The sequence below is a fragment of the Gouania willdenowi genome, chromosome 6 (genome assembly GCF_900634775.1).
Source record: "Gouania willdenowi chromosome 6, fGouWil2.1, whole genome shotgun sequence".
Lineage (NCBI taxonomy): Eukaryota > Metazoa > Chordata > Actinopteri > Blenniiformes > Gobiesocidae > Gouania > Gouania willdenowi.
Window position 1 is genome coordinate 41,705,745 of NC_041049.1, and position 21,391 is coordinate 41,727,135.

The window sequence follows — 21,391 nt, forward strand, 5'->3', positions numbered from 1 at the left end:
AGACTGAAAGCTTTTGTATAAATTGTTCCTTTGTAGATAATCAGATAGTTGACCTGTGATGACTTTTTAAGAATTTTGGGAACAAAAGATTGGATATTGGTCTATAATTGGACAAGTCACTTGGATCGAGGGTTGGTTTTTTTAAGGAGAGGTTTGATTACAGCGGTTTTAAAGGCCTGTGGTACATAACCTGTTACTAGAGATGTGTTAATCCAGTTCATCATATTAGTGCTAATTAGTGGAAGAACATCTTTAAATAGTGGAGTTGGGATTGGATCTAAAAGACAGGTTGTTGGTTTAGAAGCACTAGCTATTGAGGTCAGTTCAGATAAACCAATTGGAGTGAAACTATGTAAATAAAAGCTAAATGTTGGGGTAATTTCAGGAGCTGCTTTGTTTAAGAAATTATTGATTTCTCCTCCAGGGGGGACATGAGCTTTGTTTATAATTGTCAGAATTTTATCTGTAAAGAAGTTGATAAAATCATCACTGCTCAGGTTGACAGGAATAGAGGGTTCAACAGACCTGTAGCTTTTGGTGAGCCTGGCTACAGTGTTGAATGGAAATCGAGGATTATTCTTGTTTTCCTCTATTAAAGTTGGTTCTAGACACAAGTCGGAAACAAAAATTGAAAAAAGTGTAATGAAGGAAGAAAAATGTATGTTTTAGAAGTCAAAGAAACTTTACTCTGAGGTTCAGAATCAGGAATATTCCCTTATTTCATGGTTGTGTAAGATTTTATTCCTGAATTTTGGCTGGACAGCACTTTTTCTATGGTTATCAGGCCAAGATTCAAACCAAAAATAACCAGCTGTACTTAGAACAAACAACTAATAGCTGAATTAAAATGGGGACTACATACACAATATTATCAAAGAGCTTTTCTCTAATAAGGGGTGGCAGAGGTGCCCTTGAGCAAGTCACCAAATCCCAACACTGCTGTGGTGCGCTCCCTTCATAGTTAAAGCAGCCCTACTCTGACATCTCTCCATCAATGCACGTCCACAGCTCATGTTTGTGCATGTGTGTGATTTGGGCCTATGTGTGTGAGAAGCATGTCCCTAAAAAAATCCCTTCAGGGATTAATAAAGTTTTTCAAACTTTCAATTTTTAGAAGTTCTGTACGTGAATTAGGATCGCAAGGGGGTAGAACATTTCAGGGAAATTTCAACAAGAATTCAAAGTGTAAGTACACTCCCAGGTTTTTACTGACCTAGGTAAGGGGAATTTCTTGATTATGGGTTTAGCTCTATAAGTAGTTAAGACACGCCCAGTCACAGCAGCTTAGGAAACCCAGTCCCTCCTACCATCTTTTGGAGGAGGGGTGGGGCCAACAGTGACAGTTAGTCTCAGCCAATAGAAAAACCAAATAGTAAATAGCAGTGTTCAACCCATACAGGGCAGTCACTCTAACATTTTGCAACTAAAAACACTCAATTTAAATACTTAGACTACAATGTGAAGAAGGGGACTAGGATAATATATTTATTCAGCAGAAAAAAAGTAGCTTTAGGGTGTACTTACACTTCAAGGTTGGGAATTTGGGGAATTTTCGAAAATATAAACTTTTAATGGGAATTATTCAATGGTGTTAACTGGAAATTGAGAGTAATTTTAAATTAATGATGTTGATATTTTGGATGTTGCTAAATTATATTTAACATTCAGAACAAGCAGGGAGACGTGAAAAAACGTTTTTTTTTTTTTTTTTTTCCCCATTGGTCGAAGTTATTACAGATTTTTCTTTGTTCCTTTTTCAGAGCACATTAGGTCTTTATTTCTGTCAGGACATAAAGACAATTTCAACCAAAACTTAAAAAGTGTATTTGGAAGAAAATCGCCGACCCTCCTACTTTAAGGACTAGCCTAGAATCCATCCTAATGTCCTTGTATTATTCAATGTTTAATACAGGCGATTAGTCTGGAAGCGCTCATCGGGCATTTAAGTTCTGAGGGGCTGAGTGGGGCGGGACAAACACACGCAGAGTAACCAATCAATCGATGAGTAGACGTGACAATCGTAGTGTGACAAGCTAAGCCAGCTCCCTAAACGGAGCCGGCAGAGGAAAATTGCATTAAATACGCTACAGACTTTTAAAGTCTCTTCTTGTTGTGGTTTCAATAACATATCCAGGTCTTTTAAGACTAAATTAACGTCTTCTTCGTGGTGGGCGCCATGTTTGTTTGTTTTAACACTGCTTGGTGCAGGAGATATGACGTTCTTTCTGTACGGCTGCGATTGGCTCGGTCTCTTTAAAACCAAGGAAGTGAGCAGAAACGGGCACATTGCCACACCCACTTTCTTACAAAAAGTAAGGTAGTGGGTTCGGCTTATCATCAGGCTAATTAAAGGTTGCAAAGAGGCTGGAAATTTAGGGAATTATTAAAAACATGTACTTATTTATTAAATGTAACCAAAAATTTGAGGTAATTTTAAACAACTACCTTTTCCACAATATCATGCATGCAAAAATATTGATAAAAAAAGTTTTGAGTAAAACAAAGATATCTACTTGTTGTCTGTGTGTGTTTAATATAATGATCTACTTGTTTATTTGCAGCTAACATTGTGCTGAATGAACTGAGCTGGACGGAGGATTTGGAGGAAGTCTTTAAAAAGAACCGAGAGGACGACCCAACGCTCCTCTGGCAGGTGTTTGGCAGCGCTACCGGCCTGGCTCGCTACTATCCAGGTAAAAATGATACTTTCAGCTTATTATTCATCTATATAAAATTAGTTTTATATCATTACCACATGCAGGAGTATTCCCACGATAATACAGACACAAACATTGGTAAAATGACTCCAGTTTTGGAGTATGTCTGTTTATCTGTGAACTTTTTTTAAGAAAAATCCAGAAAAGAAGTGCACAGAAGAGCAGAAATATTATCAAATAAGATTTTTGCTTATCTATTTAAGAAAAAAATCAGAAGAAAAGTGCACTAAAGGGAAGTAATTGTTGTATTGTTTTCCTGAACACACAATTTTCACTTTAAGAAAAAAGTTAGTTTGAAAAAGCTTTTTAACATTTGTTGTCATGTGATTTATTTGTGCACTTTTTTTATCAAAGAAAAATCGAGAAAAGTAGTGTACGGAAGGGGATACATTCACTATTTACACTTAGACAATTTGGGGAAAATGAGTTTGTTAGTTGTTATTTTTTTCTGAACAAAAAGGTTTATCATGATATTAAAGTATTTTTAGTCACCTAGAAACTTTGCACCATATTCTGTGTAAGGTTTTAACAAAATAATCTAATGGAAAAAGAAGAAAAACAAAAACCTAAAGTTTAGCAATGACACATCAAATGATGATAATAAAAAGTATTGCCTTCAGAAATACTGGTTCCTTATTTACTTGGTATCTGATCAAGACCAAATCTTTCTCCCAATAATAATAATAATAATAATAATAATAATAATAATAATAATAATAATAATAATAATAATAACAAAAATGTATCATGTTTTCTTATGTTTTCTTAGTCTTAATAAATCCAAGCATAGATTCTAAATGAGAGTGTTGCTTTAATTCAGTTTGAACTGCTGTGTTATTTTTGATCATTAAATTCCCTGTCATTATCTTTATTGTGCTTTATTATACTAAATTAGTCACTTCAGTCATTAAATATGCCTTGACAACAGAAATTTTCTTTTACTTCTAGCATTTCAATCCGTAACAAACAGAAACAAGTTTGTTCTAATGGTGCCAAACAGAAAGTAAAAGTTAAATAATGATAAATGTGAGTTATTATGTTAATGATAATGTAGATGCTGGTGGTTGGTTGACATACAGTAAATGTGTTTTTCTTTCCCACACAATGACTGGCAATGAGTGGCAGTGAGTGTGTGAGAAACAACGCCTCATACAGCCAGAGCAACACCTCCCTCTCAGCACTAAATGTGTTATAAACTCAACCAAAAATAGAAAAACATGTTTGTTTTTTCCACAACGATGTCAAAAATTTATCAAATCATGAGTTGTTTTTTTTTTTCTTTAACCAGCTTCACCGTGGATGGACGCCCGGAAAACCCCGAGTAAAATTGATCTGTATGACGTTCGCAGGAGGCCATGGTGAGGAAAATAGTTTATTATAGTTGTATTATGTATTATTATGAATGCTGAGTGGCAATGTCATATGTCTATGTGCATAAATTATTGAAATATAGCGCAGTCTTAGTAAGGTAGTGGATTTTTTTAGTTGAATGAATTAAAAAGCCTTATTTACTTCTAGTCTTTTAGTTTAAATGAAGTTACTGATTGTCTGACTGTGTTTATCTGTGTTTTCTTCGTCCCTTTCTTTTACAGGGAACAATATTTAATTAGACGAAACTAACAAATGATAAACAATACGCACCATAAACCATTAAACCATTGCATGCACAATTGTATCTGATGCGACTGTGTGGATCAGAAGAAATTGTTCACTGAAATTCACCCAAAACTAAAATCTGAGAAACTAAAACAACAGCAAAAATACACAAAACAACTATCTAACACACAAAAACAACAAAATGTACAAAAAAAGTAATGTGGCTTGAAATAACAATTAAACAAATTGAATCAAAAGTACACAACACTACGACAAAATGATTTAAAAAATAAATAAATAAATTAACAACAAAAATACACAAAATGTCTTCACAAACAAACAAGTTGCTGTAAAAGTAAAATGGAAGATTACCAAAAACAACAAAATTAAAAGAAAATTATACAAAATAACAACAAAACCCATTAAAAAAGTGAAAAATGTACTGACCAACAAAAAACATACAAAATTACTGACAAATTCTCAAAACTACTACCAAAATAAACAATAAGAGAAGAAAATATACAAACTGTCAACAAAAACACATGAAAGGAGCAAAAAACTTACAATATGACTCCAAAAAACATATAAACTGAACAAAAAGGACTGCAAAAATAAACAAAAAAATATATACAAAACAACACAAACACATTAAATAATGAAAAATAGACAAAATGACTACAAAAAAAACATAACAGAGTAAAACATGAAATGAGCAAAAAATATATAAAATGACTCCAAAATACACACAAAACAACTGAGAAATTCAAAAAAACGACTACCAAAAAAAAGACAAAATAAATAAATAATGAAAAAGCTTTTCGAGACACTCAAAGACACTTTACAGCATAAAAACAAGAAAATGTGACTCAGAGGAAAGAAATGAGTGAGTGGGAGGTTAAATGTTAAAAGCTGAGTGAAACAAGTGAGTTTTGAGAGTGATTTTAAAGATGGGAGGTTGGTGGAGGTGTGCATGTGGCTTGGGAGGGAGTTCCAGAGGGTGGGGGCAGCAATAGAGAAAGCTCTGTCCCCCCAGGTTCTGTGCTTGGTCCTGGGGACACTGAGGAGATTTTCATCTGAGGAATGGAGGCTGCGGGAGGGAGTATAGGGGTGGCGCAGGTCTGTGAGGTAGGAGGGGCCCTGATTATTAAGGGCTTTATGGGTGAGAAGAAGGAGTTTGATGCACGGGGAGCCAGTGGAGGTTCCATTTCAGTCAATTCACTGTACAACACATATAGTATGGGATATCACGCCTCCACGTGGCCTACTGAAGAAAACCTCTAATCACGCCTTTTAATGCAGATGATCTTTGATGACATAAGTGAGGCTCCGCCTGCCTCAACGAGTGGAGCTAACAAGCTGCTGCTAGTTAGCTCTGTCTCTGCCTTGGCTACTACCTACTTAGAATTAGTTTAACTGCCCCTGTTGGTGTTAGCAGCTACTGCTGCTGCTCGCTGAGCGCTAATTCTATTAACAAGCTTCAGTGTTTCAAAATGAGCACGAAGGCTAAAGCAAAGAAGAAGTCTTCTGTTTGCCCCTGTCCTCAGGGGTGCGGCTTCTCCTTGCATGATAAGGACCAGCACAAAGCATGTCCCGTCTGCCTGGGAATAGTCCACGCCAGGATAGCATTGACACAGCCCGAGTCCTGTGCGTTTTTCGCCAGCTTCGGCAATCAACCCTGGAAAGGCGGGTCACTTTTGTGGAGAAGGTTCTGGGAAAAGCTGCGGTCGCACGGCACGACCCTCTCCTATCCGAGTCTAGGGACCTGGCTTCGTCCAAGTCTGATGATGAGGAACTTGTGGTCGAAGTCCCCGCTACTAGCTGGGCTGACCACATGGAGTACGTGCACGGGTTGGCCGAGGTCGAGCCGGAGTTCTCCGAGGGCTTTAACCTGCCTCTGGTAGGACTAGATGCCGACCGTGAAGACGATCACATACTGGACATCGGTCTGAGCGTTCATGGTTTGTCGGAGGATGAGCTAGATGCATTGTCGCCTGGGGAATGTGCTGCCGCTACTGCGTCGGTTAACCAGGATGACACATCTTTCTACTCTCTGTGCCGCCGTGCAGCTGAGAGACTGGAGGTGGAGTGGCCCTCTCCTCCCCCGGTTCAAAAACCGTCACGGTTTGCGGGATTTTTTCTTCCTCCCGAGCCTAGGGCAGTTAAGAATAGCCTGCCCATGTTCCCGGATTTTATCTCAGAGTTAACTTCAACACAGAACAAACCACTGTCTACCTGCGTGACAGGGCCCGGCTATGAACAGTTTTTAGATTTAGATGGAGCGGAAAAGGCTGGCTTAGTCAACCCTCCACGCATGGAGCCTTCTCTGGCTGCATATCTGGCGCCTTATCACAACCATGCCGTGAGTGACTCCACATCGCACTGTAGATTTTCCTCCTCGCAGCTGGATAAAATCTAAAGAGCGCAGGCAGGCACCACACGTGCACTGAGCTCTGTCACCATGCTGCAGACTTATCAGGCTATGCGTCTGGCTGAGCTCAGTTCGCTGCTTCCCCCGACAGCTCTCTGGCTCCTCTCCTTAACGAGGTGAGGATCGCCACAGATTATTTTCTCCGGGTGTCCCGCTTTGCAGCGCTCTCCCTCGGCAGAGGAATGGCGTCTACCGTGGTGTCACAGAGACACCTGTGGCTGACGCTATCGGATGCTCCAGAGAGAGACCGGGCCGTTTATTTGGACGAGTCTGTATCTCCCATGGGTTTGTTCGGGCAATCTCTTGATGCCATTCAGGCACGTGGAAGGTGCAGCCTCCTGCGACGCAGGTTTCTCATCATGCTCCTCACCACTCGGCTTGGAGCAAAGGTCCGCCGCAGGGCTTCCAAAAGGGCCCAGCGTATAGGCGGAAGAAGCCACACCTCCTAGCAGTGGGACTGAGTGGAGAGGGACTTCAGCGGCAGGGAGACGCTGCTGTCCCTATTTTGTTGCCGCCAAAAAGGCACCGGCCAAATTCTGTTCAGGGGTCCCAAAAGGCATTGTTCTCTCCAAACACAGTCTCCCAAGCACAAACCCCCCATGCACACAAATGCTCATCTGTTACCTGTGTTTATAAACCCCAGTTTGGGTGTGTTGAATGTTTCTCAGGTAACTGTAAAGTTTTGCAATGTTCGTCACTTTCTCGGTGCCCCATTAAAGGTTAACTCTGTGCCTACTGCAAATGTGCCCATGTGGTACTCAATAAAAAGTGAATTTTCTATAAAAAACAAAGAAAAACAAAACAAGCTCAAACTCATATGAACCTGGTCGGTCAGGTGAGGCCGCTACACCCCAACACGCTAGAGGGCAGCAGCACCCACCTTCCCAGGTGGCGCGCTTGCGCACTCACCCCTTGGGTAGAAAGGACCGTTGCTATGGGCTACCAGTTACATTTCCGGGTCAAACCTCCATGCTTCACTTCTGTGATAAACACAGTGGTAAAGAAAGAGGCTGCAGCTGTAATGAGGGAGGAAATACACACACTTTTGACCAAGAAAGCAGTGAGAGTGGTGCCTACTTCTGAGATGAAAGGAGGTTGGTACAGCAGTTATTTCATTATTCCGAAGAAAGGGGGGGGACTCCGTCCTATATTAGACCTGCAAGTGTTGAACAGGTATCTGCGGACGTACAGGTGGCAATACACGCGGACCACAGGCAGTTTCTAAGGTTTGCATTCGAAGGTGTAGCCTACGAATACCTTGTGTTTCCGTTCGGTTTGTCGCTCGCCCCTCGCACCTTTACCAAATGTGTCGAGGCGGCGTCAGCTCCTCTACCGGAGAAAGGCGTGCGTGTCTTAGTCTAACTGGACGACTGGGCTCTGATAACGAGTTCGAGAGAGCAGTCAGCAGCAGATCTGTCTCTTGTTCTGTCCCATATCCAAGCTCTGGGCTTTTCAGTCAACATGAAAAAGAGCTTGCTGACCCCGAGTCAGTAGTTTTCTTTCCTCGGTCTGGAGATATGTTCTTTAACCGGCCGAGCACGTCTGTCGGAGGGCAGGGTGGCCGCGCTTCACCTCTGCCTTGCTCATTTTCAATTGGGACGCAAACTGCGTTTTCGATTGGTCCTGCAGCTTTTGGGCATGATGGCATCTATGATTGCTGTAGTGCCGCTCGGACTGTTAAAGATGCGCGCTTTTCAGCGCTGGTGTCGCTCACACCGGCTGTGTCCACAGCGTCACCTCCAGCAGATGTGATCCTTGGAGGGATCCCAGGTTCCCAAGCCAGGGCTCCCCGGTAGGAAAGTGGTTACCTCAGATGCCTCCCTGATGGGATGGGGGGCTCTGTGCAACAGAGCAGCAGTGAGAGAACTCTGGACCTCAGTACAGAGCAGGTTTCACTTCAATTATCTGGAGCTGCTGGCAGCTTTCTTGGCCCTGAAGTATTTTCGCTCTGTGCTAACAGACCAACATGTTCTGATCAGGACAGACAACACTACAGTGGTCTCTTACATAAACAGGCAAGGGGGTACACAATCAATTCCCCTGCTAAAACTGACTCACTCTCTGTTGATATGGGGCAGTGTTCATTTTCTGTCTCTGAGAGCTACTCATGTTCCAGGATGCCTGAACCTGGGGGCAGACCTTCTTTCCAGAGGGGGTCCCCTTGTGAGGGAGTGGCTCAGATATGGGTTTGATTTGGCAGGGCGGAGGTGGACCTCTTTGCTTCCAGGGCAAACGCCCACTGCGCCCTGTTCTTTTTCATAACTGACCACAATGCACCTCTGGGGATGGATGCGCTAGCACACCCATGGCCCAACACGCTCCTGTATGCGTTTCCCCCAGTGGAAATTATACTGCCTGTGTTGGAGAGAGTGCATCGTCGGGGTCTGTCCCTGATTCTGTTGGCCCCTCGGTGGCCTGGAAAATCATGGTAGCCACAATAATCAATCTGCGAGGTGCTTCATCCACGTCCGGAATTGTGGCAGCTACATGCCTACCTGTTGAAAGGTCAACTTTAATGGCTTAGGGTCTGCCCCCAAGTGTGGTGGCAATGATTCAGAGTGCTAGGGCATCATCTACTCGTGGCTTATATGCTTATAAATGGCGAGCATTCGAGCAATGGTGTCAGGGCCGAGATGTACTCCCATTTCAGTGTTCAATTGTGGAGGTTTTGACTTTTCTTCAGGAACTGTTGGATTAAGGTCTGTCCTTTTCCACTATTAAGGTTTATTTGGCTGCCATTTTGGTTTCAATGGGGTGACGCCAGGTGCGCATCCACTGGCCATGCGTTTTTTAAAGGGAATTTGCCGGCTGAGGCCTGTGGTGAAATCCATCATCCCCTCATGTTATTTAACTCTAGTGCTGGATGCTCTCTGTGGCCTATGGAGTCAGCAGATATGAAATTTATTTCTTGTAAGACTGCACTACTTCTCGCTTTGACCTCCGCTAAGTGAGTGGGCGATCTTCATGCTTTATCAGTGCATCCTTCTTGTACCCAGTTCACTTCAGATGGTTCCAAGGTCACATTACGCTCAAACATGGCATATGTGCCTAAGATCATCCCTTCAGCTCATAGCTCCATGATTTTTGAGCTAATGAGTTTTTGCCCTCCTCCTTTTGCATCTGAGGAGCAAAGGAGGTTACAGTCCTTGTGTCCTGTACGTGCTCTACGTGAATACATAGACCACACTGTGTGCGTTTATGTGACCAGCTGTTTTTGTGTTTTGCTAATCCAGCTAAGGGTAAAGCCCAGTCTAAACAGCGGCTTTCTCACTGGATTGTGGAGGCTATCTCCCTGGCCTACAACAGCAGGGGTCTTCAGTTACCTCAGGGTGTGAGAGCACATTCGACCAGGGGAGTATGTACATTGTGGGCTTTGTTTAGGGGGGTATCTTTAAGTGACATCTGTCGTGCTGCCAGTTGGTCATCACCACACACTTTTGTTTCTGTTTTACCGTCTGGTAGTAACGTCCCCTTTGGTGGCCCATTCGGTTCTTTCCACTGGGTCTAGCATGCACTAGAGGTGCTGGAGATTGGTTTCCGGTTCATAGCTGCTCTGCGGGTCGTGTATACATGTCCCATGCTATATGTTTTATACCGAGTGAATCTACTGAGAAGGAACGAAATGTTATGTCTATAACTTCTGTTCCCTGAAGGAGAGGAACGAGGTCCAACACTTCTTTGCCCCGCTACACAGCTGGGCTTGGTGAAGAGCGGCTACTGAACTGAAGGATGACTGTGATGACAGGCGTAGCCTCACTTATGTCATCACAGATCATCTGCCTTGAAAGGCCCGATTAGAGGTTTTCTTCAGTGATGGCGTGATATCCCATACTATATGTGTTGTACCTCGTTCCTCTCCTTCAGGGAACAGAAGTTATAGACAACATTTCGTTTTGAAGGACTGGGGAGATGTGGTCGCGACAGCGGGTGTCCACATTACAAACACATTAAATTAATGACAAAATGACTACAAAAAAAAATAAAATAAAAAGTAAACCATAACAGAGTAAAACATGAAATGATATATAAAATGACTCCAAAATACACACAACACCACTGAGAAATTCAAAAAACGACAATAAATAAATAAATAAATTAAAAGAAAACAAAAACACATGCAATGAGCAAAACATATACAGTATGAATCCAAAAACTTACAAAATTACTGAAAAATAAAAATATTACTGCAAAAATAAACAAAAATGTACAAAAGTACGTACAAAACAAAGAAAAACTCACGAAATGAATGAAAAATTGACAAAATGACCCAAAACACCCTGCACTAAGTTTACTCATCGCTGGTTTGAATAAGTGATGTCATACATATTTCTTTTCAGAGTATTTTTACAATGTTAGCCACTTAGAAAAAACCATATGGTTATTAGTTGAAAAGAGGAAAAGTACCATCTACGATCCACACGAAGCTTCCCATGGTTATTCAGTTTTATTTATGATAAATTATCTCATTTCAATAATATATTCTGCCCCCGATTGGTTTATTTGTATGGTAATAAGTACTGGGTCTAATATTTGACAAAAAAAACATCCCCATCTTGTTCATTTATTGCTTTCAAGCAAATTGTCAATACTTCCATTTTTACTTGTTAAACGATGTTCTCATACATCTCATTCCTAAATAATCCTATTTAATGTTGTTGGTTTTAAATCAGGTGAAACAATGTTATTTAAATGTCCAATGTCCCTGCAGGTACATCCAAGGAGCAGCGTCGCCTAAAGATATGCTAATCCTGGTGGACGCGTGAGTTGTTTGATGTCACTGATCCACATCTTTTCATCACTCATGATTTCCCATGGTTTTTCTCACATCTCTCGCATAGCATCGTATTGTATTTCCCAGTGCAGACGCAGTTTTAATTACATGCACTAAAGGCTGCTTCGGAGGAAAATGAGCTGAACAGATTGCAGCGTGAACTCGTGCTTTTTCTCTTTTTCTTCTTCAGGAGTGGAAGTGTTTCTGGTTTGACGCTGAAACTGATCAGGACTTCAGTCAGTGAGATGTTGGAGACTCTGTCTGATGACGATTACGTCAACGTAGTTTATGTAAGTAATAAATAATTCCATTTCAATGATGAGTGATCTGGAATAATCCAAACAATAGAAAGTTGCATGCGGTGAAATATCAGACGTTATATATTATTATATCAGAAAAATCAACAAAAAGCAAAAATTACTCCAAAAACTTCCAGAATGACCAGAAGAAGGCACATATTGGCTCCAGTAACACACATAATTAACACAAAAACACACTCAATTATCCAAAATGACAACAAAAATACACAAAATAACTCTAATAACACACAAAGCAAACACAAAAAAATATCCACGAAGACAACAAAAACTTACAAAACCACCACAAAACCCTATCCCTAACCCTAACACATAACGATACAAAAACACACAAATTGAGAGAAAAATATCTGAATTGACAACAAATTGACAACTAAAATACACAAAATGACTAAAGAGCACTCAAAACGACCAGAAAAATTCACATAATGGCTCCAATAACACAAAAACACACCAAATGAGAGAAAATTAAAGATAATGTCAACAAAAACAGACTAAACTCTTTATTGCTCCCCCGTAATAGTCTTCAGATTGGTCATTACAGATATTTTGTTCTTAGATTATTTGATTTGTGACATAAAGACGATGTCAGAAAGATGAATGGACTGTCATGAAGTATGGATTTCTGTCCAATCTGACCACCATGAAACAAAGCATTCATACAATACCTGCAGCTCACCATTAAAGCACATGTTTCTGCCTCTCTCACACACATAGGTTCTTACTGTGTGTGTGTGTGTGTCCATTCCCTTTCACTGCTCTCCAAATGAAAGCTGCAGCGACTGCAGAGAACATGAGGAAGCACTCATTCATCATCATCACTTTTGTTCATTTCATCAGTGAGCTCAGCTTTTCACCCACTCATCTCTCTGTGTGTACATAAATCTCCTTGTATTGCCAACTTTTCCCTTCACAGTTTTGGTTATTTTAAATTTTTTTTCAGTATGTGTGATTATACTAAGAAACACACAATGAGAACCATGTGTGACAGACACACAAGGGTGTGTTTTGTGTTTACTGAGATTATTCTTTGTACACAAACATTGGACACTCTTTCCTCTGTGCTGTTCGTTTATCATCCCGTGGATTGATATTGTATAACCTCACTAATTTAAGCATTATCCCTAATAATTTCCTGCATTCATTCCTTCCTGCTTTTTCTGCAGCAACAGTGTTGTTTTTGGTTTGAATTATTGATTTTAATTCTTCATATTTTTAAAGAATTATTCCTCAGTTGTGATGTAAGTTGTAATCTTAACCCCTGTCACAAGAGGGCACACATATTCTGAAATCAACTCGATTAAATTAACATGTTTTTATCCTGCTTTGTAGGACAGCAGAGGGGTATTCCATAAAGCGGGTTATGTTCAAACTCTGAGTATGTTCAGGGTCAAATGAGGGAAACTCTGAGTATCCCATTCCTGAAGGCGAGTATGTTTCCATGGTAATATTCTCTGTGAACTGAACCTGCTTGCTGCAAGGTTTTGTCTAAGAAAACCTGGGTTTCTAACTGGCTCCGCCCACCTGAACACACTTCTCGAGGAAAACTTAATTAGCCTTGACACTCTTATCTGACACACATTAGTAACATCGCACACCACAGACGTGCTCACATCATTACAAATGTTGTGGCGCTTTACTTTTTTTTTTTACATACTAGTTTTCTTTATATCAGGGGTGCCATGGAGCATCATAAGGGGGAGTCAATAGCTGTTTAATAGTTATGAAGAGGTCTACGCAGTTGACATAGCACTCTTCTTCTCTACTGCAGAGAGCTCGCAGCAGTCGCAAGTTTTTTCGGGTCACAGACTTTGGCACAACACCTGCTTTGGTGAAGGAAGCCGAAGCTACCGTAAAAACATCCCAAACAAAGTCTAAACACCGAAAAGCCTCTGGGCTTAACAGTTACCGTAGACTCACAGTAGGCGAAGCAGCAGTGTTCCTGGGTGAAGTAACTGCAGACTGGAGAATAATTACAAACGTGTTTAAGGGGGAGTAAATGTCCGCCAAGAATCCCCAGGGGTTGGAACTGTTGCTGTTGGTCACAGATTTTTTGGAGTCACAGATTTTGGCACAACATCGGCACTCGGCTGCGGCTTGGCTCTTGGTGACGTCATCAACTAGTCGATGTTGACTCGACGAGTATGCACATAAAGTTGATTTTTAAAATTATGAAGTCGTTCAACCCCTAGTGTCCACCAGCACACAAAATGTGAAATAAACCCATCCAGTCGTTTGTTTGTGGTCTGTGTAAGTCTTGAACCTCCCATCTCCAACCTCCCCTTCCTGTCAAAAGTTCTGGAACGTGTCGTTGCCTCACAAATCACATCCCATCTCAACAATAATCACTTTTTCAAACAATTTCAATCTGGATTCTACAACAAACACAGCACTGAAACCGCCCTCCCAAAAGTCACCAACGACCTCCTTCTCTCATCTGACTCCGGCCTACTCTCAACTCTCGTTCTTCTTGATCTCCTTGCTGCTTTTGACACCATCAACCACTCCATCCTACTTTCACGCTTACATCCCTCCTCAATATCACTGGTAATGCCCTCACCTGGTTACAGTCTTATCTCACTGACAGAAAACAATTTATATTCATAAACAACTGCTCCTCCTCCACAGCCCCCTGTCTCGAGGAGTCCCCCAGGGCTCTGTGCTTGGTCCTCTCCTCTTCACCGTCTACCTCCTCCCTCTCGGTCAAATCATTTGTCATTCGTTTTGTCAATCATTCGTTTTCACTGTTACGCCGATGACTTTTTGAAATTTTCTACATTTGTGACTTCACACAAGAAAATCGGGAATTAGTGTTGCCAGATCAGATGGACAATTTCCAGCCCAATAACAGCCCAAACATGAAACACAAATTTGGCATCACTGTTTGTGACACAATGCGATGCAGCGGTTCAGACAAAACAGTCAACTATCACCTTGAATGGACTATTCCTGAAATCTCTACAAGAGATGATGACAATAAAGCAGCTCCAGTAAGTGTTTGAAGCAGCTGAAACAGCTACTCACTATTACAATATCCACTTAAATAGCCATGTGTTTTACTGTAATGTGCAGTTTTTTTGGCTGAAAACAACAACAAGAGTGTGTGAATAGCAAAAGAAAGTTGCTAGTGATCAATTGTTGTGTGAAGTCATAGGTGGAGTCTGCGTCTTTAGACACACCCACTCACACAGCCCAGTTTTAGAATTGGTCAGAAAGTCACTTTTCAGGGGCTAAAACTCCAGAAAACAGGTGGGTTTGGGAAAATAAACCTCAAATACTGTGTTGTTGGTGTTCTTAGAACAAATGGAGATGGGTGAAAAATAGCATAATATGGGACCTTTCATTTTGGTGGAATCCGTCAGTTGTTCTGTTGCTGCTGCCCGCCTCAGCTGCAGCTGCGCTAAGCTGGTGAAAATTAAAAGTTATCTGGCTTCAACAAGTAAAATGTAGCTGAAGAAGGCTTGTCTCCCCATTTAACATAATCATGTGTGATATGGGTGGGAGGGAATAAAAGGGGTTGGGGTTGACTGCTGTAGGCTGTACAATAGGCTAGTGCCATAGGCATGGGTGTGTGGAAATGTGTTTTGGAGTTTACTGGTGATGACTGGCAAAGTTAATGTGCATCTGTTATTGAGCCAATGTAATGTTTTAAGATAGGGTCATATTTCCGTATTTTTTCAAGAACCTTTTTGTTTTACTAATTCCTACTGGATATTCAGTCACTTGGCCTATTGTTGGATTACTTTATTCTGGCACTTACCTACTGGGCCTGGCCTTCTTTTAATTGGCTTAATTATGCATTGGCATGTTTTCATGTGCAAGCCTTCAATAAATATGATCAATGTAATTTACAGTTTACACTTACATTATAGGAAATGTGTTTTGTCTATTTTGTTGCATTTCTAATTTATAAATGTAGGCTACTTGCGTGGATTGAACAATGACCACGGTTACATGATTTTTTTAAAATTTGGAATTAGTTATTCCGAATTAAATCATTCGGAATTAAAGTGTTCTGCTTCGTGTTTACATAGTAATAGTAATTCCCGAATTGAGGTTTGCTTAGAAAACCAGTTTATTTGGCTTTAGTTAATTCCGCTTTAGGGCTGGGGGCTGGGAAGGCTCTGCTTGGACAGGTGGAGAACATGACGTATCAGAACAGATGAATAAGACATCTTCCTCCAACTCTAATGCATCACTCCACAATTGGCCCGTTTGTAGTTATGTCAACCATATTCTGTTTGTCTCACATTGATCTCTAGGTTCTTGTGCTTTCTTTGAGGTTTCCTTGTTCCTGAGCGACACCACATGTCAATAAATCTCTCTTTTTAACAGTTGCTGCAGGGATGGAGGTGACATTTGTTCCTGGACACACGGTTACTGATACCTGCCTTAAAGACATCCTTTCCCTCGCGTCTCATTTTTTACACTTCCTCTCTAACTTCCTGTCACCTCATACACATGGTGCAGCCCGTGTTAGCGAGTTAGCGTGTTAGCGAGCATCAACAGGTGTTAGCTATCAGAATTGCTGAGAGTCTTGAGGGATTAGGAGCTTCAGGATTGGCGTGTCTTTCCCTGTCATCACTAATCCGTTCCCAAGGACTGGACACACACACACACACACACACACACACACACACACACACACACACACACACACACACACACACACACACACACACACACACACAAGGGGATCACAGAAGAACAATGGAACTTCACATTTGCATCAAAGGCTGTGAACAACGTCTCATAAGAGCAGCTTGTGGGGTTTTTTTCTCATTCAGTAATAATTATGTTTTTGACACAGCGGTGTTATGCAGTGCACCATCCCTTCTTCCCACAATGTGAGGGATGTGTCCTGTACATTCTGTGAGCTCTTTATTCTACACACAATGAGACACACCTTTTCATGCCCCCGTCTTTTAGATTCTCATCCGAGTCTTTTTTCACTATCCGCTCCCAAACCATCACACATTTTATTCTCACTTCTCCTGTGAATAGATTACATGATAAAAGGCCTCTTGCTGCTGCTGTGTAGGCTGTGATAGAGAGAGTGTGTGTGTGTGTGTGTGTGTGTGTGTGTGTGTAGCCTCTGTTCTTGTCATATTCCCCAAAGTAAACACAAAAAAATGACCTCAAAAAACACCAAATTATAGAAAAGTACACTGTAAAACTAAAATACACACACAAATGTGCAAAATGACAAAGAAATGAACAAAACAATGACAAAAACTCACAAAACCACAAACACACCTGTATACACAAATGAATCAAAAACACACAAAAAAATAAACATAATAACCCAAAATAACACAAATGATTTCTTGAACAACAGCAAAAACACACAAAGCAACAACAAAATGAAACCGAAAACACACAAAATGGCATCAATGACGTAAAACAACAAAACATACTCAAAAAGACAACATAAATACAGAAAAGACAAGGAAAACACCAACAATTACTCCAAAAACAAACAAAACTACTCTAAAAACACTCAAAAGGACTACAGAAATGTACAAAATGAGATAAAACCTGCAACGCAACCACAAAATGAAACCGAAAACACACAAAAGGAACAAAATGACAACAGAGTTATGCAAAAATGATTCGAAAACAAAAACAAAAAACATTAAAAAATGTACTTTATTCTGAAAAATACAAAAAAATAAAATAAATAAGAAAAACACCAAGAATTACTACAAAACTATGCAAAAGGACAACAGAATTGCACAAAATTACTCATAACACACACTATAACAAAAAACACAAATTACTCTAAAACACAAATCCTTTGTTATTTCCTGCATTACTGTAATGCTAGAATTGGTGGTTATTGTAAATGCTGACATCATGAATATTGATTATTATGATCACATTATTCTGTCCTCGCTGTCATAACAGTTGCCAGTTCTGCTTTAGAAAATGTCAAGGATGTTGGACTCCTTTACATATGATACTTGCTCTCAGAGCCTCCAAAACACACAAAATAACTACAAATATACTTACTTAACACAAAATGTAAAACAAAAATGTGAGAAAAATACACAAAAACAACCACAAAATGAAACTGTAAACACACAAAATGGCAATAATAACCAAAACAAGAAAGACAATAAAAAAGAAAAAAAAAACACAAAAATAAACGAAATGACAACACAATAGTGCAAAAATCAATGTGAAAACAAGAACACAAAATTGTAAAAAAAATATGAGAAAAACACAAACAATAACTCCAAAAACACACTAAACTACAACAAAAATACAACAGAAATGCACAAAATAAGACACAAATATGCAAAACAACCACGAAATACTACAAAAACAAAAACACAACACAAACACAACAAAAATACACAAAAGACAAGAAAACTACTACCGGTACAAATATACACAAAAGGACAACCGAATCATGCAAAATGACTCATAAAACATAAAAAACACACACAGAGAACGACAGAACAACACACTAATTTCTCTAAAAACAGAAAAGGCTGCTATTTTAAATGCTGATGTCATGAACATTGATCATGTGACCCTCTCATCAGATATAATCACATTTTTCTGGCCTCGCTGTCATAACAGTTGCTCAGCTCTGCTTTAGAGCATTTCAAGGATGTTGGGCTCCTTGACAACACGTGTACGTATGATACACAGACTGTTTCTCTATGTGTGTGTACATTAGTGCTGTGAGCCTTTGAGCCCATATACTGGCGATCACCCAGAGACTCATTGATTAGTTCAGATCAATGAGGTGCAGCATTGTTTCAGAAGTGTTCAGTAACACAATAGATGTGTTGCTTTCCCACTCCACTGACCTGATGTGATCCACTTATTCATACGACATAGTGCAGCGTGTTATATGATGTTGTTCAAAGGTTCACTTCACGTTCAGCAGAGGAAATTTAAGTTTGGAGCTCCAAATAGTATTGTGTGTGTGCGTGTGTGCGTGTGTGATGCGTGCGTGATGGAAATGAGGAGATCTCACCTTTATAAAACATGCTGGTGTTACTGCCTAACCTGGTTACTTAATATAAAGTAGAATCTTGTTTCCATGGGTACCGACTGTAGAGCTCCAAGGATGTGAAGCAATTAGTGAGCTCTGATGAATGTGTCTGTTTACCACTGGCTGATAGCAGCCAAGGCCAGGTGGGAATTTTTGGTGTGTGTGTGCATGTTGTTGGAGTGTGTAATAATAATAATGTAGATTGTAACTCTCTCAGTTTAACACCAGAGTGAAGAAAACAGCCTGTTTCGAGCATCTGGTTCAGGCCAACGTGAGGAATAAAAAGCTGTTAAAAGACGCCGTACAGAACATCACAGCCAAAGGAATCACAAACTACACCAAAGGGTTCGAGTTTGCATTTGAGCAGCTTTCTGTGGTGAGAACAGAAGTGTTTAACATTAGTGAAGTCACATGTTTATGTTGTATGTCTATGTTTGAAAAAAAAAAGTGAGTTCATGTTACCTTCCATAACTCCTCCTCCTCCTCTTCTTCTTCCTTCTCCTCTTCTTCCTCTTCTTCCTCTTCTTCCTCCTCTTCTTCCTTCTCCTCCAGTAGTGATTGTTGTGTCCTACTGACATCTGGTGGTAACATAGAGTACTGCAATAACACAGATCATAAATACACAAATAGATTTGATATTGGGCAAATGTTTTTTTTCTTACACAGCAAGACAGTATGAGCAACATAGGCTACAATCTCACATATTTACTTAAATGTTCATTAATATGTATTGTCTTTTTAAAAAGTAAATCAATAAATAAAAAAAATAAATATAATATTTGAGAGGAAAAAAAGAAAATATTTTATCGAGAAGAAATATTTCTTTTTTTAAAACTTTTTCTTTCTTGCAAAAAAAATGCAAAAAGTAATAAGAAAGTTCTTACCTGTAATATATATATATAAGAAAGAAAAAGTGGTAAAAATGAATTAAATAAATAATGAAAAAATAAAGAACATTTTAAGAAAGAAAGGATCGTTAAAATTTAAATGTTTTTTTTTTTTTTTAGAAATAATTATTTAAAAAAATTCAAATAAATGAAGAAGTAATTGAAAGAGTATTTAAAAAAAGGAAAATGTTTTTAAAGAATGAAAAGGGAAAGAAATAAAAGTCAATCACTTAGAAAGAGTTGTAAAAATGTAATTTTGAAAAAGTTCATAAAAGAAATGACAATATAATGGAAAGGAAAGTAATTTCATTACATTAAGTTAATATTTAATTAACAAGGAAATAAAGACAAAAGAAAGTATTGAATAGTATTGAAGAAAATGTATGTAAGAAAAGAAAGAAAAAGTAAAGAAAGGAAAAAGAAAGATAGAAAAACTGAACGAGAGCTACTTTTTGAGGAATAATTGTATAAAAATAAGTGGCATACACAATAACACCTTTCTATAAAAAACAGCCATTGTTATTTCTTATTTTATTTTGGAAACAACGCCTGTGTTCCTTTATGCTCCATAAATACGTTTATTATTGTGGAAATGTTCTAAATCAATTATCTATGGATTTATCTTTATTATAATTCTATTTTCCTTGGATATCTTTCCACTATAGACTAATGTGAGTCGAGCAAACTGCAATAAGATCATCATGTTGTTCACTGATGGAGGAGAGGAACGGGCCAGGGCCATTCTGGAGAAGTACAACGCTGACAAAAAGGTATTTCTATGAAACACAAAGACGATAGAGATGTTAAAGTTTTTCATTCTACACATATAGGTTGTGTATGGACACAACAATGGGGAATTGTTATTGAAAAACATGAAATTAATACAGTTTTTACATGAAGTGTAAACAACTGTCATACAAAATGTGATTTCACATTATCCACAATAACTCAGGGTTTGTTTGTTTTTCTGTCATTCTGAGGATGTGTGTTGCTGTTTTGCATGGTATGAGCCATTTTGTGCATTTCTGTTGTCATTTTTTTTTTTTTTCTCATCTTTTTGTATATCTTTGTTGTCGTTGTGTATTTTTCTTTGATTTTTGGAATAATTTTGTGTATTTGATTCTTACATTTTTTTTTTTGGTCATCATTATAGGTTTTTATTTTTTGAGTAATTTATCATTGTGTTTTTTTGTAGTTTTTTTCTGTGTTTTTTTGTAGTTTTTTTCTGTGTTTTTGAAATATATTTTCTTGTATTTTTGTATATTTTTGTTGTCCTTCTGTGTATTCTTCTGTACAATGTTTGTCATTATTGTTTTGACCTTTTCATGCTTTGATCACTGTCCTTTTGTGTATTTTTGTTTAATTATTATTATTTTTTAAACATTTTGTGTATGTTGTATTTTTGTTTTCATGTTTTTTGACGTCATTTTTGTGTTTTTTTCTTTTTGTTTTTTTGTAGTTTTGTGTGTTTACTTTCCTTTTGTGTATTCTTCTGTAATTTCATATGTTTTTTGGGGTCATTTTGTGTATTTTTTTTTAATTTACTTTAGGGCAGTGGTTCCCAAACAGGTCCATTGCAGGGAGTAATCGGATAGATTTAACAATTAATTTAAAAATAATCGGAAAATGTTCCAAGTTTCTTTTCAGACTATTTATTTATTTATTT

General features: G+C 39.1%; 1 protein-coding gene across 2 annotated transcripts in view; it reads left to right on the forward strand.

Annotated features, from left to right (window-relative positions):
* LOC114465004 (voltage-dependent calcium channel subunit alpha-2/delta-1) overlaps positions 1 to 21,391 on the forward strand; it is a 114,237-nt gene that overhangs the window by 49,786 nt on the left and 43,060 nt on the right. For both annotated transcript variants that reach the window (XM_028449711.1, XM_028449712.1), the window contains exons 7-12: positions 2,562 to 2,693; positions 4,006 to 4,075; positions 11,450 to 11,500; positions 11,703 to 11,802; positions 19,056 to 19,214; positions 20,391 to 20,495. In XM_028449711.1, the coding sequence (XP_028305512.1) occupies positions 2,562 to 2,693; positions 4,006 to 4,075; positions 11,450 to 11,500; positions 11,703 to 11,802; positions 19,056 to 19,214; positions 20,391 to 20,495 (617 nt within the window). The remainder of the gene's footprint in view (positions 1 to 2,561; positions 2,694 to 4,005; positions 4,076 to 11,449; positions 11,501 to 11,702; positions 11,803 to 19,055; positions 19,215 to 20,390; positions 20,496 to 21,391) is intronic.